At 42.7% G+C, this 12472-nt stretch overlaps 1 protein-coding gene across 1 annotated transcript in view; it reads left to right on the top strand.

Moving 5' to 3' along the window:
* The window catches only part of plxna2 (plexin A2), a gene marked incomplete at both ends in the record, with an annotated part of 147991 nt that overhangs the window by 105294 nt on the left and 30225 nt on the right, over positions 1–12472 (top strand). The window contains 6 exons of the mRNA XM_079175089.1: positions 796–932; positions 2449–2616; positions 4012–4105; positions 10621–10860; positions 11508–11651; positions 12202–12436. Of these exons, the coding sequence (XP_079031215.1) occupies positions 796–932; positions 2449–2616; positions 4012–4105; positions 10621–10860; positions 11508–11651; positions 12202–12436 (1018 nt within the window). The remainder of the gene's footprint in view (positions 1–795; positions 933–2448; positions 2617–4011; positions 4106–10620; positions 10861–11507; positions 11652–12201; positions 12437–12472) is intronic.

Below are 12472 nucleotides of genomic sequence, written 5' to 3'. Positions count from 1 at the left end.
CAATTAGCACTCCCTTAACAATTAACTGCAGCCAGTAATTACCCCCTGTTGCTTTCAGGTTACCTGCTTTTGCGCGCATCCTGGAAGTCACACTTAGCTGACAGTTTTGATTGACGCTCTCTGGCTCTGCAGTAAATGCTATACATTTTCTTTCTCACCAGAGTTACAGCTGCTACTCTGGGAAGCAGTGGAACTATCAAGAGAATAGTTCACGGAGCCTAGAATTGGCACCACTTGCAATTCCCTTGTATTGCAGGCCACCTAAAAAAAAAAAAGAAACGACACCATCACAGAAGCGTTCTTCAATTTTCCCGACAAGACACACTCCCTATGTGACTGTCTTTTCCAGCCTGCAACACTTATGCGTGTGTGCTTGTGTACATGTGTGTTTTGCGATATGACGGGCTCTCTGGCTTGGATATTTCTCCATCTGTGTGTGTGACGGCGGGCTAGCTGCCTGCAGCTGTAAACACTAGTTATTTTCAGACTGTTTTTAAAAAGCTTCACTCAAACACACACAGGAGGAGGATCTCTCAGGGACTCTAAGAGCTCCCGGTTTTATCCTCTCTTCTCCCACCAGCGCTGCACTCTACTGCCATCGGCCTGGCAATATGAATAACTGTAATTTGCTTGGGATCTGTGATAAATACGCGAAGGTATCAAGAGGTACCACAGAAATGCTGGCCTTTTTGCCACTAGAAAATATCCCATCTTTTAGTCTGCATTGTTCTGTCATTCTGCTCCGTCCCTCTTCCTTTAATTTGCTCTCTTACCTTGCATCTCTCTGTTTTTTAGATCCCCACAGTCACAGGTCTGTCCCCCAGCAGAGGTCCAGAGTCCGGGGGCACGAAGGTAACCATAATGGGAGAAAACCTTGGCGCCGGCAGCAGTGTCAACGTTCAGTTTGGAAACCAGACATGCGAGTTCTTTGGGTGAGACTTTCCTCTTGTGTTAGTGCTTTTAGAGGCCCATAAAGGTTAATTTGCTTTAACAGCCTGCATGATCGTGCTTTTGCTTAAAACAGACTATTCATGGAGAAAGGCTTTTTATCGCACTTTAAGGTGAGGAGGAAATGAATTCACTGAAGTGCAAATGAAAGACACATATTTGAATTTCACAGTTTACAGTTCCATCATTACAGTGTAATGTGGATATAAGGAAGTGAAACAGATCCACTCACTGAGGATGTTGAATTGTCCCTTACATTAAGTTAAGAAAATGAAAAAAATCAACAGCGACATTTCATGGTTTGTTCGTCTTTGTTTCCTCTTTTTCCTTCAGCACCTTAACACCTACAGCATTTATGCCTTATACTACAACAAATATTTACAGCTATTATCACAATTCTTTTGACTCAGTGTCTCTTTCACTTTTTTGAGCTGCTACATACATCACTGTCAGACAACGTTAGATATATGGCATGCTGTGAGCAAATGAAAAAAAGGACGAAAAAAACAAGAGCTCTTGTTCCCTAGATGACGGTGTGTATTACTACCATTAAAGAAGCTGCTATATTTCACGGCTTTCTGGTATTTTTTCCCCCTTGATATTACTGAGAAATCCCCGAGGGGAAAGCCTCTCTCTCTCTCTCTCTCTCTCTCTCTCTCTCTCTCTCTCTCTCTCTCTCTCTCTCTCTCTCTCTCTCTCTCTCTCTCTCTCTCTCTCTCTCTCTCTCTCTCTCACTCTCCCTCGTTCAGAAACTTATGTAAATCTTAATACGGTTTTGATGACCTACTGCATTAAACTCTGTAATAATGGCTTTCAGAAAACCTGGAGCTCCTATGGATCTTTCTTCTTTTTTATCCAACCCCCTCCTTCACATTCTATATTTCTATGTTCATCTGGTCCCCTGTTTTTCTTTATTCTCTTGTCTCTCACTCTCTCAGTTTTCTTCCATCTCACTCCACCCGTACCTCCTTCCCTCCCTTAGTTGCTCTCACACGTCCTCCTTCTACTTTCCTCTGCTGTAGGCATCTATTTTAAGCCCCGCCACAGTAGTCTGACTGTAATGTTGTAAGGTTGAGGAGTCAAGCCAGCTTTAATGAGATATGGGGCTAATTACTGGTTTGTGTTTCTCCACTGTATTCTTGGCATGGGAAGGGAGAGGAGGTTGGGGGGGCCGTTCTAGTACAAGCTCTCTGCTAATGAATTAGGAGAAATTCGGGGGGGGGGGGGGGGGGGGATATGGAGCCTTGGAGAGGGAGGGGAAAGCAATCTTATATAATAAATTAATAAATTGTGCTTAAAGTGTATCTTTAGTGAGAAATAACAGGACTGTCGGTTTGAGAGAACCAGGATTAAAAGCACTTATTTCTCGACATTGATAGAATTATCATCTACTTTTTAAAACATGTAGATACTTTCTGCACTCACGCATAGCTTTTCATACACAGCTGTCCATTGCTCTATATACATTTTGAAATAATTCCTATTGTGCTTCACTTGTAGACGGACCATGACGGAGATAGTGTGCTACTCCGCCCCTTCCCTGTCTGGGGTCGGCCAAGTGCAGACCAGCGTGAGCGTGGACCGCGCCCAAATCAGGGAGAGCCTCACCTTCGAGTACATAGAGGACCCAACCGTCCAGCGCATCGAACCAGACTGGAGCATTGCAAGGTAACGTCACAACGCTTGTCTCGTAGGATTGCATCATAAAGACTCCACAGAATGTGCATGTGGGATGCCATTTTATATCCACATCCTTGCCAACCAACCCTGAGCTTCTGTCACCCAGACTAAGGATTTCCTCCAACCACCACCAGTCCAGGCCAGTGGCAATAAGCAGACTCAAGTCAATATTGCACTTTCAATTACTGTTCGGTTCTCTTCCAATTAGTGTGGATCTAATAGAACTGCCACAGCTCACAGATTGGGGAGGATAGTTACTGTTGAGGCTGAGATTCTCCTATCGAATTCAATGTTGATCCATGTGTTGGAAGGACTTTGGCAGATAGACACATACACTACTAATTAAAAGGACGAGAGGGATAAAGATGAAATAGCGGCTTAGTAGAACAATGTGCTATCAGAGGTGTGAGTCTACAGCAGATGGCTTGGGCTTAGAGACAGAGTGTAGGCGACGCTGCAGCAGAAGTGTGATGGCAGAGAGGGAGAAGAGACGGGAAATGAAGGAAGGATCATCCTATTGGTCATCTCTCTTTGCTTTGTAGATGGATGGATAGATAGACAGACAGATGGATACATAGATAGACAGATGGATAGATACTTTATTTAGACAAAGAGAGAGCAGAGCTCAGTGTGCGAGTATAGCATGTGTAATTTATAAGCCTGTAGATAGCACAAGGTCCATCTATAGTCACTCACTATACACAGTTTTAAAGTGAACCCATAACAGCCTAATAACACAGACCCATCTGACATTCATTATTGCAACAGCTCTTATCTGGTACCATCTTTATTCTGCACGCCACATTGACAGGCGCAACAACACAAACGACAAACATCACCAACAACCCAAACAGCTGCAGGGAGAGATGCACAGCCAGCAGTTTCCCCTCCTGCTTTGTTTGCGTGCTTTGTTCGTGCTGCTGTGTTGTGAAGCCCAGGACCACCACTGCATCCTTATATGCTTGAGCTGCCTTGGTATTTCAAACACAAATGTGCACCAGTTGATTGTAGCCGGCGAAGTCAGATAAAAAGCATCTCTAATCATCCGCCACTCCGAAGGCTATTATCTCCTTAAAGAAACTGAGGATGAAAGGCGGTTTGATGCGCTCATTTTTGACTGATGGCGAATATTCAGACGAAAGATACGTCTGGGTTAGAAAGTTTAGTCTGGAATGGCCTTTGAATATCTTTGTTTCTTTATGATTTTTATTTTATTCTTACTTTATTTTTCTTTCCATTTCGGTGACTCCCTTTCAGTCTTGCAGTCTTTCAGTCTTCTTTCCTCTTGAATTTTTGAGACAGGAAAATGAGACGTCATTTGACGAAGATGTTTATTTAATTAAACCCTCGGAGTAAATTGGGTCCTCTTGTGTTTTTCCTCAGCGGCCACACCCCCCTGATGGTGTCGGGGACCAATTTGGACGTGGTTCAGGAGCCCAGGATCCGTGTCAAATACGCCGGCAGAGAGTCTGTCAATGTAAGAACTTGAATACACCTACTACATGCTAGAAAATGTATGCTAACAAGGTCCTGCTTGACTCACCAGTGATGTTTAGCTTGGGTAAAAAAAAGTACTATCTCTGCTAACCCCCCCCCCCCCCCCCCCCAGCTTTCTACGCTTCCCTAACTTTCGCTTAAACCCAGTTGTCTCAAGCACTCCAACGATCATCTGAATAATGCAGCTGACAGCGAGAGTGGTCTGTATGCAGTATTTAATTAAGAGTTTATCCAAAATTTCTTCAAGCTAAATCGCAGCTCCACAGCTCCAGCTCCCCACCTGTCCTGTTGTGCTTTAGTGGCACACCAGTCATCCTGAACAACATTTTCTCTTGTTTAAAGGGAGGCACTACATTCAAAAACATATTTTCTTATGTTCTGATCAATTTTGAGATTTGGGGCTGATTTGCTGCATACCTGTTTCAGACTAGTGGAGAGAAAACATGTAAAATACACATTTAGCTGTTTATTTTACTACACTTTTTACTGTTTGCATCTGTAGAACTCTCCTTAATGCACCAAAAGTTAGCATTAGATAATGCCTTGTTTGCATATTTAAACATAACATTTCTGGAAACGTGTAATACAGAAAATAGTATGGAATTTGACCAAAAATCTCTTGAAAGGCAATTTTCTCAAAATTTGTTTTTTTTTTCAAACCTGTGACTTTAATACATTTCTTAAATGATATGCAAATTAGGACATACATAAGATAATGCCTAATTTGCATGTTTAAACATAATATTTCAGAAAACGTCTGATACAAAGAATAATTGCCTTAATATAATTAATCAGCTTGGGAAGTTTCATTGCGATATCTATTAGTTGTAATCTTCACCCTATTCACCTTCAGGAAAAATAAGAGTCAAGGACAGTAGAGTTTGAGGAAAAGGGTGTGGGTGGGTCATTGTTGGAGGTGTGGATGATCGGGGCCAAGGAGACTCCTAATGGGTTTCAATGGAAGATTAACTGCTTTCAGAAGTCTTTGGTCAGCATAAAGAGCTCTTGTATAATCAAAGTCTTGGCTGTGGGAAATCGTTACAAATTGCATTTGAGCCGCTGTCCTGGGGCTCCTTGTTTAATTAAGAGGATGGGATTTTCTTTCCGTGGTCTGGGGAAAGGTGGCGAGGGCAGACGAATGGACTTAAGTTGAGTATAAAGGATAAAGAGTGAGAGGAGGGCAGAAGGGGAGAATAGGTAAAAGAAAAGAGCTCAATGCTGAGTAGCTACTGTTCTCCGTATCAACACACTCTACTAACACAGCACAAACACCGTAATACAGTAGTTCCCAACCTTTTTTGGTGAGTTTTCAGCAGCTTAACTGAAGATGTATTTTGTATAATTAGCAGAATTTAGATATTCTTATTTTCTCTGTTTTGCAAAGATCCGTCAGAAAACTTGACAAAATATACACTGCACACAGACATTCATTCACAATCTACACCCACGCGTTTACTGTAGCATAAGAAAATTGGGAAACATGTAAGTTGGCACATACTTAAACCAGTCTCACACATTACACTCTTGTATATAGCCTCCTAAATCACATGCTTCATTTATAGAATCTCAGGAGAGTTTAGGACACGTGCATGCATAAACAAAAACCTCCTCAATGCCACGTCTCATTTGTAGAATTCCACACAGATTTGTCCCAACGTGCCTCTTCCCTCTCTGCAATTCCAACCTCCCATCCCTGACAACAGTATTCTAAAATTGGCCTTATGTGTCAGACTTGCTTAGTGAATGTTGCTTTACTAAAAATCTAAACTGTGCCTTGGGCTTTTTGTGCTACAATATTACCTCTTATAAGGACACAGTTTCCCTAAAACACCTTTTGTGAGTTATAAAACAGCAGTGATTACAAGTAAGAGATAGATCTGGGCTGTTTTATGTTTAGAACAGAGAAGACTCGATGAGGGAGAGACTCCCAGAGACCTGGCGAAATGGGATTTGACTGGCGTGTGTGCTGTGCTGTCTGGTTTGTCAGTTTCTGAGGCTTTGAAAGAGAGTTCTTCATCTCTGCCTTGAATCGTCTCTTCCAACTCCCCCACCTAGGAGCTTGCAAAAGAAGCCTGTGTCACTGTCTTGATTGACCCCACAGCCACAGAGAATGAATTTCTATTAAAAGCTAAGGTTACAATTACCCACCCCTCATCCGCCCCACCCTGCCCGTCTACCCCTTTCCCCTTTTGTCACTGGAGGAAGGCAAACAGCAGAGCAGCCTATAGCAATAAGAGCTTCTGTCTGTCAGCCAGCCTTCAAATGATCACCTGTCTCCCACTAAATTGCCTCTCTTCTCTCCCTCCCTTGTGTCACCTGCACAGATTTACAAAGAGACCGGGAGAGGGGAGAGGGGGGGGAGACAATTTTCTTTGTGAAATGCTCTGTATCTGTCACAGGTTTCACAATTGAAACATTTATCATAATCTTGATTAAAGCTAAAAGGGTTATTTTCCAGCTCCAGAACATTTCCCTGTCCCAGAAAGATTTCATCTGCCGCATTCGCCACACTTAAGACGCCTGGACTGAGTGTCTGCTCTGCTGCTGATCAGAGAAAGTGTTCAGCATGGGTGTGCCAGGCTCCTATCACGTCTCGGCCAATCAGGCTGATTGTCTGATACACTGAGCACTGGAGGCGGCGATTATACTGCAGGCGATGATAATCGACACTTAGAACATATACGACATTCAGAGCATTAATGTAGCAGCAAACAACTATTTGCTATGTAAAGATGTAGTGGAGTGATGTCTTCCTGTGCAGAGAATGAAGTCACTCTCCCTCCGTGTGTGTTGTTATTCGAGCTTCTCCCCATTCTTTGTTGCCCCGGCCATGCCTGCATGTTATTAGTGCACGTGAGCATGCCTCACTGGCAAGCTCACATCTGATAACTCTGTCCCGGCCAACAGCGGCATCATGGCAGCATAACACCCACCGTCTGGTTCACCCTCAGGTAAACACTGTCAGCTCTGTCGGCACGTTTGCCGTAGTTTTTGCTGTTAGCGCTGTTAGCACTGGTAGCTGCGAGCAAACGGCTTAAGCATCGCCATGTTGAGAGCCGTTGAGCGGCAATTTAATTTGTGTAGTGCAGCTTCTTGACTTGACTTTTAAAGAAGAGCCACTTGTTGATGCACAACGCAGTGCTTACGGAGGACATTAGTCACAACTTTATCACAAGACATCCAGCAGATGATTTCTTTCACTTTCATCATTCGAGGAAAATAGAAGCTACTGATTCTCTCTTTGCACTAGCTAAAATACCACACGGGTTCTTTGTGGACAGATCGGAGCCGAAGTTAGAATTAATGCCAGTATAATCAGTTGGTTGGAATAGCATGGCAGACAGGAAGATAGACAGTGTAGGAGTAACAAAGTACAGGAAGGAACAGCCAGTGACTAGCTATCGAACGTTAGCCTCCAGGTGACCTTTGACTGTGTGACCCCCCTCACATTTCTCCTACGCACATCTACACAGCCAGTCCATCTTATTCCTTACTCCTCTCTCCCTCTGTCTCTCTCACTGCTACCCTGGCCAGAGACCTTTGAATGGTTGAGTGGGCTGTAGCAGCACAGTAGATCATGGTAATGTATTCAGCCAGAGGGGTTGGAGTGTTACTGCCTTAAAACACCCGGGCTCCATCCAACACTAGAGAAAGAAGACAGATGAGGCCAAGATTCCAATTATTTTCTCTATCTGTTGACCTCAATTCACTTTATCAACGCTGAACAATGTGTAGCTTCATTCTGCACATGGCCTAAAGGACTGGATGTACAATTGTATACTTGTATTTTTTTTTTATTGAGATAGAAAGCGCAAATACATGTTGTTTGGAGTCGAAGCAGTGTAATGACATGACTGTATATTGTAGCATTCTGCTATGAAGTAAATCCAATTGTAAAAGTTAATCTTGTGATCCAGAAGAGTATATAGAAATCCAGTAATCCTTATAAATCCATTGTGGAGTATACAGAATGCACTAAACATTAATATAAAAAGTACTTAAAATCCATCTATTGAAAGCCGGAAGTCATGCTAAAGGTGCTGTGATGTTCTGAAATACAGTCATTTATTGCCCCACCCACCTCATGTTCTATATCAAATCCCGCAATGCCCCATATGCCGATCACTATTTACTTGCTCATCCATTGGATTTCCAAACGTCACACTCACTGCCACGCTGCCTGAAAAAAACATCCTACAATGATAGCAGCAGTCTTCAACCCTGACAAGATTTATTTCAGTAAAGTGGAGAGAGAAAGAGGAGAGAAAGTGAGGACAGTGTCGGGAAAAAACAACAACACAGTATCCATCTCTGGCAGAGCAGATGGTAGTCAAAGCTGTAGTTGACTTGCAAATGCCTCGCTGCTCCAACCTGACAGTCACGAGGATGCTGCCGGAGCATCTGGGCCTGTCTATATAACATGTCACCATGCAAACAGTAAGAATATATCAAACTTTACGTGAACCCCTTTATCCGTTAAACCTTTTAATTCCTACAAACCGATACTGAACACACTTTATGAGAGGGTAAAAAAAATGTCACATGATCTTTCCCAATGCCGTATCTAAAAAAGGTTACATTATTGAAAACAAAAGTGAAATAACAGAATTTGAAGAGGTTATAGTGTTGACGTCATGCCGACGTTTTGTGTTGCAGAGAAATCTACTGAAATGAGCACGCTAACAGACTAGCGCCGGCCTGTCCTTTGTGGTTGTGTCATCAAACATTTAGTCAGTTACTTTGTTTGAGCATGTACGTATATCGTTTATATTTGTTCTTTATCCTTTAACATTCTACTAGATACTTCTGACTTACAGTGAAGTGTGTCCACAGAACCTAAACTCGATGTTTGGCAGGAGTCGCTCACATGTGCTTGTCATGTGCTGCTACTGTTGCTTGTCAAGTGTGATTCCAAAGAAAAATGTCACAAGACCAGGAAAAGCCACTACGGAGCATTCAGGCCTTGTAGCTTCTGTACAGACTGGTAGAAGGGTGTTGCAGTACATGTTGCTGTAACAGTTGTAATGTTTGAAGCCTGTTTCTTTCACCCAGGATTTTACTGGAAAAGGAAATTTAACTACTAATTTGTTTAGGTCAATTTTTAAGAAAAATTACAAAACATTCTCTTGTTTTAGCTTTTTTTGTATTTGAATATAGAATGATTCCTCCTTTCAAGTTTTTACAAATAGACAAATAAAAATGTCCCTTTCCAATTTTTGTTTTATTTAGGTGGTACTTTTTACCTCCTGGAGTCCCCTATATATAGTCTTGGAGACATCTAAAAAAGCCACCATTATTTAAGCCGAGTTGTCTTTTTAATGTCAGACTGAAAAAGGTACGGTATGAGGAAAGGCCCCGGTTAGTGGCTTAACATTTTCAATGTTTCCTGATATTTAATTGGCCAAACAAGTAATGGATTAATTGAGAAAATCATAATAATGATTAATTCAAATAATCATTAGTTGCAGCCTGAAGTCATACACATGTGATGTATGTATGCACACAGTGTACCCAAGTTCTTGAATTTATTTTCACCTTTTAATGGGATGCTGTGCATATTGAAAACACACAAACACTCTAAAGTCTATATCCAAGAGCAAAGTAAGTAAGGAGACCAGTCCCTCCTTTCACCTCAACACTCCCACTCTCTCAACTGGCCTTGCACCATGCTGGCAAAAATACAATCAGGTGTAGCCCACACGGCATCAGTTTGCATTGATCTCCCTGGATTGCTCCATAGCAGCAGACAACAGGTAGGAGGCATGGTACTCGCTAGTATTCACCAGCTTTGATGATATTTACCTCTAATTAAGTTTCTTCCCCAGAGAGAGAGAGAGCTGGGAGGGAGTGAAAGAAGATAAAAAAAACCTCTCTGAACAGAGTGTTGTGCAGCAATCAATCCTCTCTCCCCTTCCCTCTAGAGCTGAGCTGGGGAGGATGGATGGAAGACAGGTCTCTCATCTGGGAAAACTGGAGAGAAGTAATAAAAGAGCCATACCTCAACCTCTACCCGAGGAGACAAAGGAGCAATGCCTCCATCCTTTGTGCTTGTTGTCCTCCAGTGAAGCAGTAGCAGTAGTAGTTTATTTCCGATTTTACGGAGGCTTCCTCTCCAGTAAAGATGGATTTAATTTAACAGACAATAAATCTTTTGGGGATTTTATATGCCAATTATTAGGTTGCTGAGCTCCCTGCAGGGTTAGTGCTGATACCAATGTGTTTCAGTTAAGATCAGGTTCAAACAAACGGAAGGCTTTACAATGGCTCAGCTCAAATCTTGGTGTTTTTTTTATTTCGTAGCCAGAGAAAAAGAAAACCAAACATCTTGGCTGTACCGAACTGTCTAAATGTATCCTGGATGACTGAATCTCATTTCTTGTTTCATTTCAGGGTGTTCAGGCTATCTTAGCATGTGTAGACTGTTTGAGTGCAACATATGCCCAGTACCATCTCAAAAAGAGGATTTTTTTTCCTCTCTTTATTCATTCTCCCTAGGTGTGTAAAGTATTGAACACCACCAGTATGAGCTGCTTCGCTCCCTCCCTGATGGCAGAGTACAGTCCAGGTTTGGACACAGTAAAGCACGCAGACGAGTTTGGGTTCATCTTCAACAACGTCCAGGCGCTGCTGGTCTACAACAACACCAACCTCCTCTACTACCCAAACCCTTACTTTGAGCCTCTCAGCACAAATGGAGTCCTGGAGCAAAAACCAGGCTCACCCATCATTCTCAAGGTACAGGAACCACTGATTAGTATTTAAATCTACAGATCGTTTACTGGCTCAACCCACGCGGCAACCTCTGGTTGTGAAAAGGGAAGCCAATGTGCCTTAAACTTGCATGCTTTCTACTGGCTATCAAGGTCAACTATGAGCCTACTTCTCACTTAATTTATTCAGTAAACACTCTAAACATGAGTTTATGGTCACAATCGCTTGTTCTTCAATACAAAATGATGTTCATTTCGTAGATTATGTCCACAATGACAGTGTGTCTGGGCAAAACACAGACACCTTTTCTTGTTCAATCTTTCTTACTTTCTCTGGATATCAGCTAAATATATGCAATTTATGTGATTCTTTTTCTTATTATAAAGGTTGTAAGAAGCCTTGTCTCTGAATTGATGGAGGAATATACTTCATTTTTTTCATGATTGCCAGCTGTCCCCACTTGCCGCCATTGTGAAATATATCACCTTGTTTGATCTCAGTATGGAGTCAAATTTGGCCGCAGCTGTGCCCAAACCAAGGGATGTTATTTACAGTGTTTTAAGGGGATATATTGGCTTTGTGGGTTTTTTGAATTGTCTTCATTCCCAACATGTGTTTGTGTGTTCCTCTCCCAATTTCACACCCCTCTGGCCATCTCCGTGTGCCCACAGGGCAGAAACCTGGTCCCCCCAGCATCAGGAGGGGCGAAGCTTAACTACACTGTGCTGATCGGAGAGACTCCCTGCTCTGTCACTGTGTCTGAGAGCCAGCTGCTCTGCGAGCCGCCCAACCTCACCGGACAATACAAAGTCATGGTCAGTATGGAAAATGGGCCGTGTGTTTGTTGGTGTCTATTTCATAACTTCCTCTTCCACTTATTTCCGTCAATCCCCGAATTTGCGGTTTCTTCCCCATAATAGCTGGCCTCTAAACTTCATTATTCGCGCTCTCATCATTGTTCATTCAACTGAAGAAAAGAGGTCAAAGGGAGACCAGCATGAGTGTGCTCTAGCTGTCAAAAGGTTCTGTCAGAATCCATGGCAATTATTTGAGTTGTCTATTCGCTTATTGAGTGCAAGCCCCAGACTATTTCCCTCTCAACGTCAGCATGTAGGTGGCCACATGTGTTTGCACTCGGTATCAATTTCAGCTGCCAATATTTACCTATGTTTTTGCAGGATTTCTGAGACTTGACTCATACATTGCTGTGTATCAGTTATGTCGATTTTAAGACTAGTGATCAGATCATTTTTAACACGATGCGTCCTCCTCTGTGGGTTTTGTTTTAAGGATCTTCTAAACTACACTCATTTAAGATTAATCGCCATGTGCATGTCCATTATGTATTTGTGTTTCTCTTCGCAGGTTCAGGTAGGTGGTCTCCACGTCTCTCCTGGTTCAGTCCACATCATGTCTGACAGCCTGCTGACCCTTCCGGCCATCGTCAGCATTGCTGCCGGCGGAGGCCTCCTCCTCATCATCGTCATCCTCGTCCTCATCGCCTACAAGCGAAAGTCGCGCGAAAATGACCTCACCCTGAAGCGCTTGCAGATGCAAATGGACAACCTGGAGTCACGAGTTGCCCTAGAGTGCAAAGAAGGTAATTATTTAGAATAGTATAAGAGTCAGCCGTCGT

The sequence above is a fragment of the Pholis gunnellus genome (assembly GCF_910591455.1).
Source record: "Pholis gunnellus genome assembly, chromosome: 2".
NCBI classification, from domain to species: Eukaryota; Metazoa; Chordata; class Actinopteri; order Perciformes; family Pholidae; genus Pholis; species Pholis gunnellus.
This window is presented reverse-complemented; position numbering and strand designations above follow the sequence as displayed.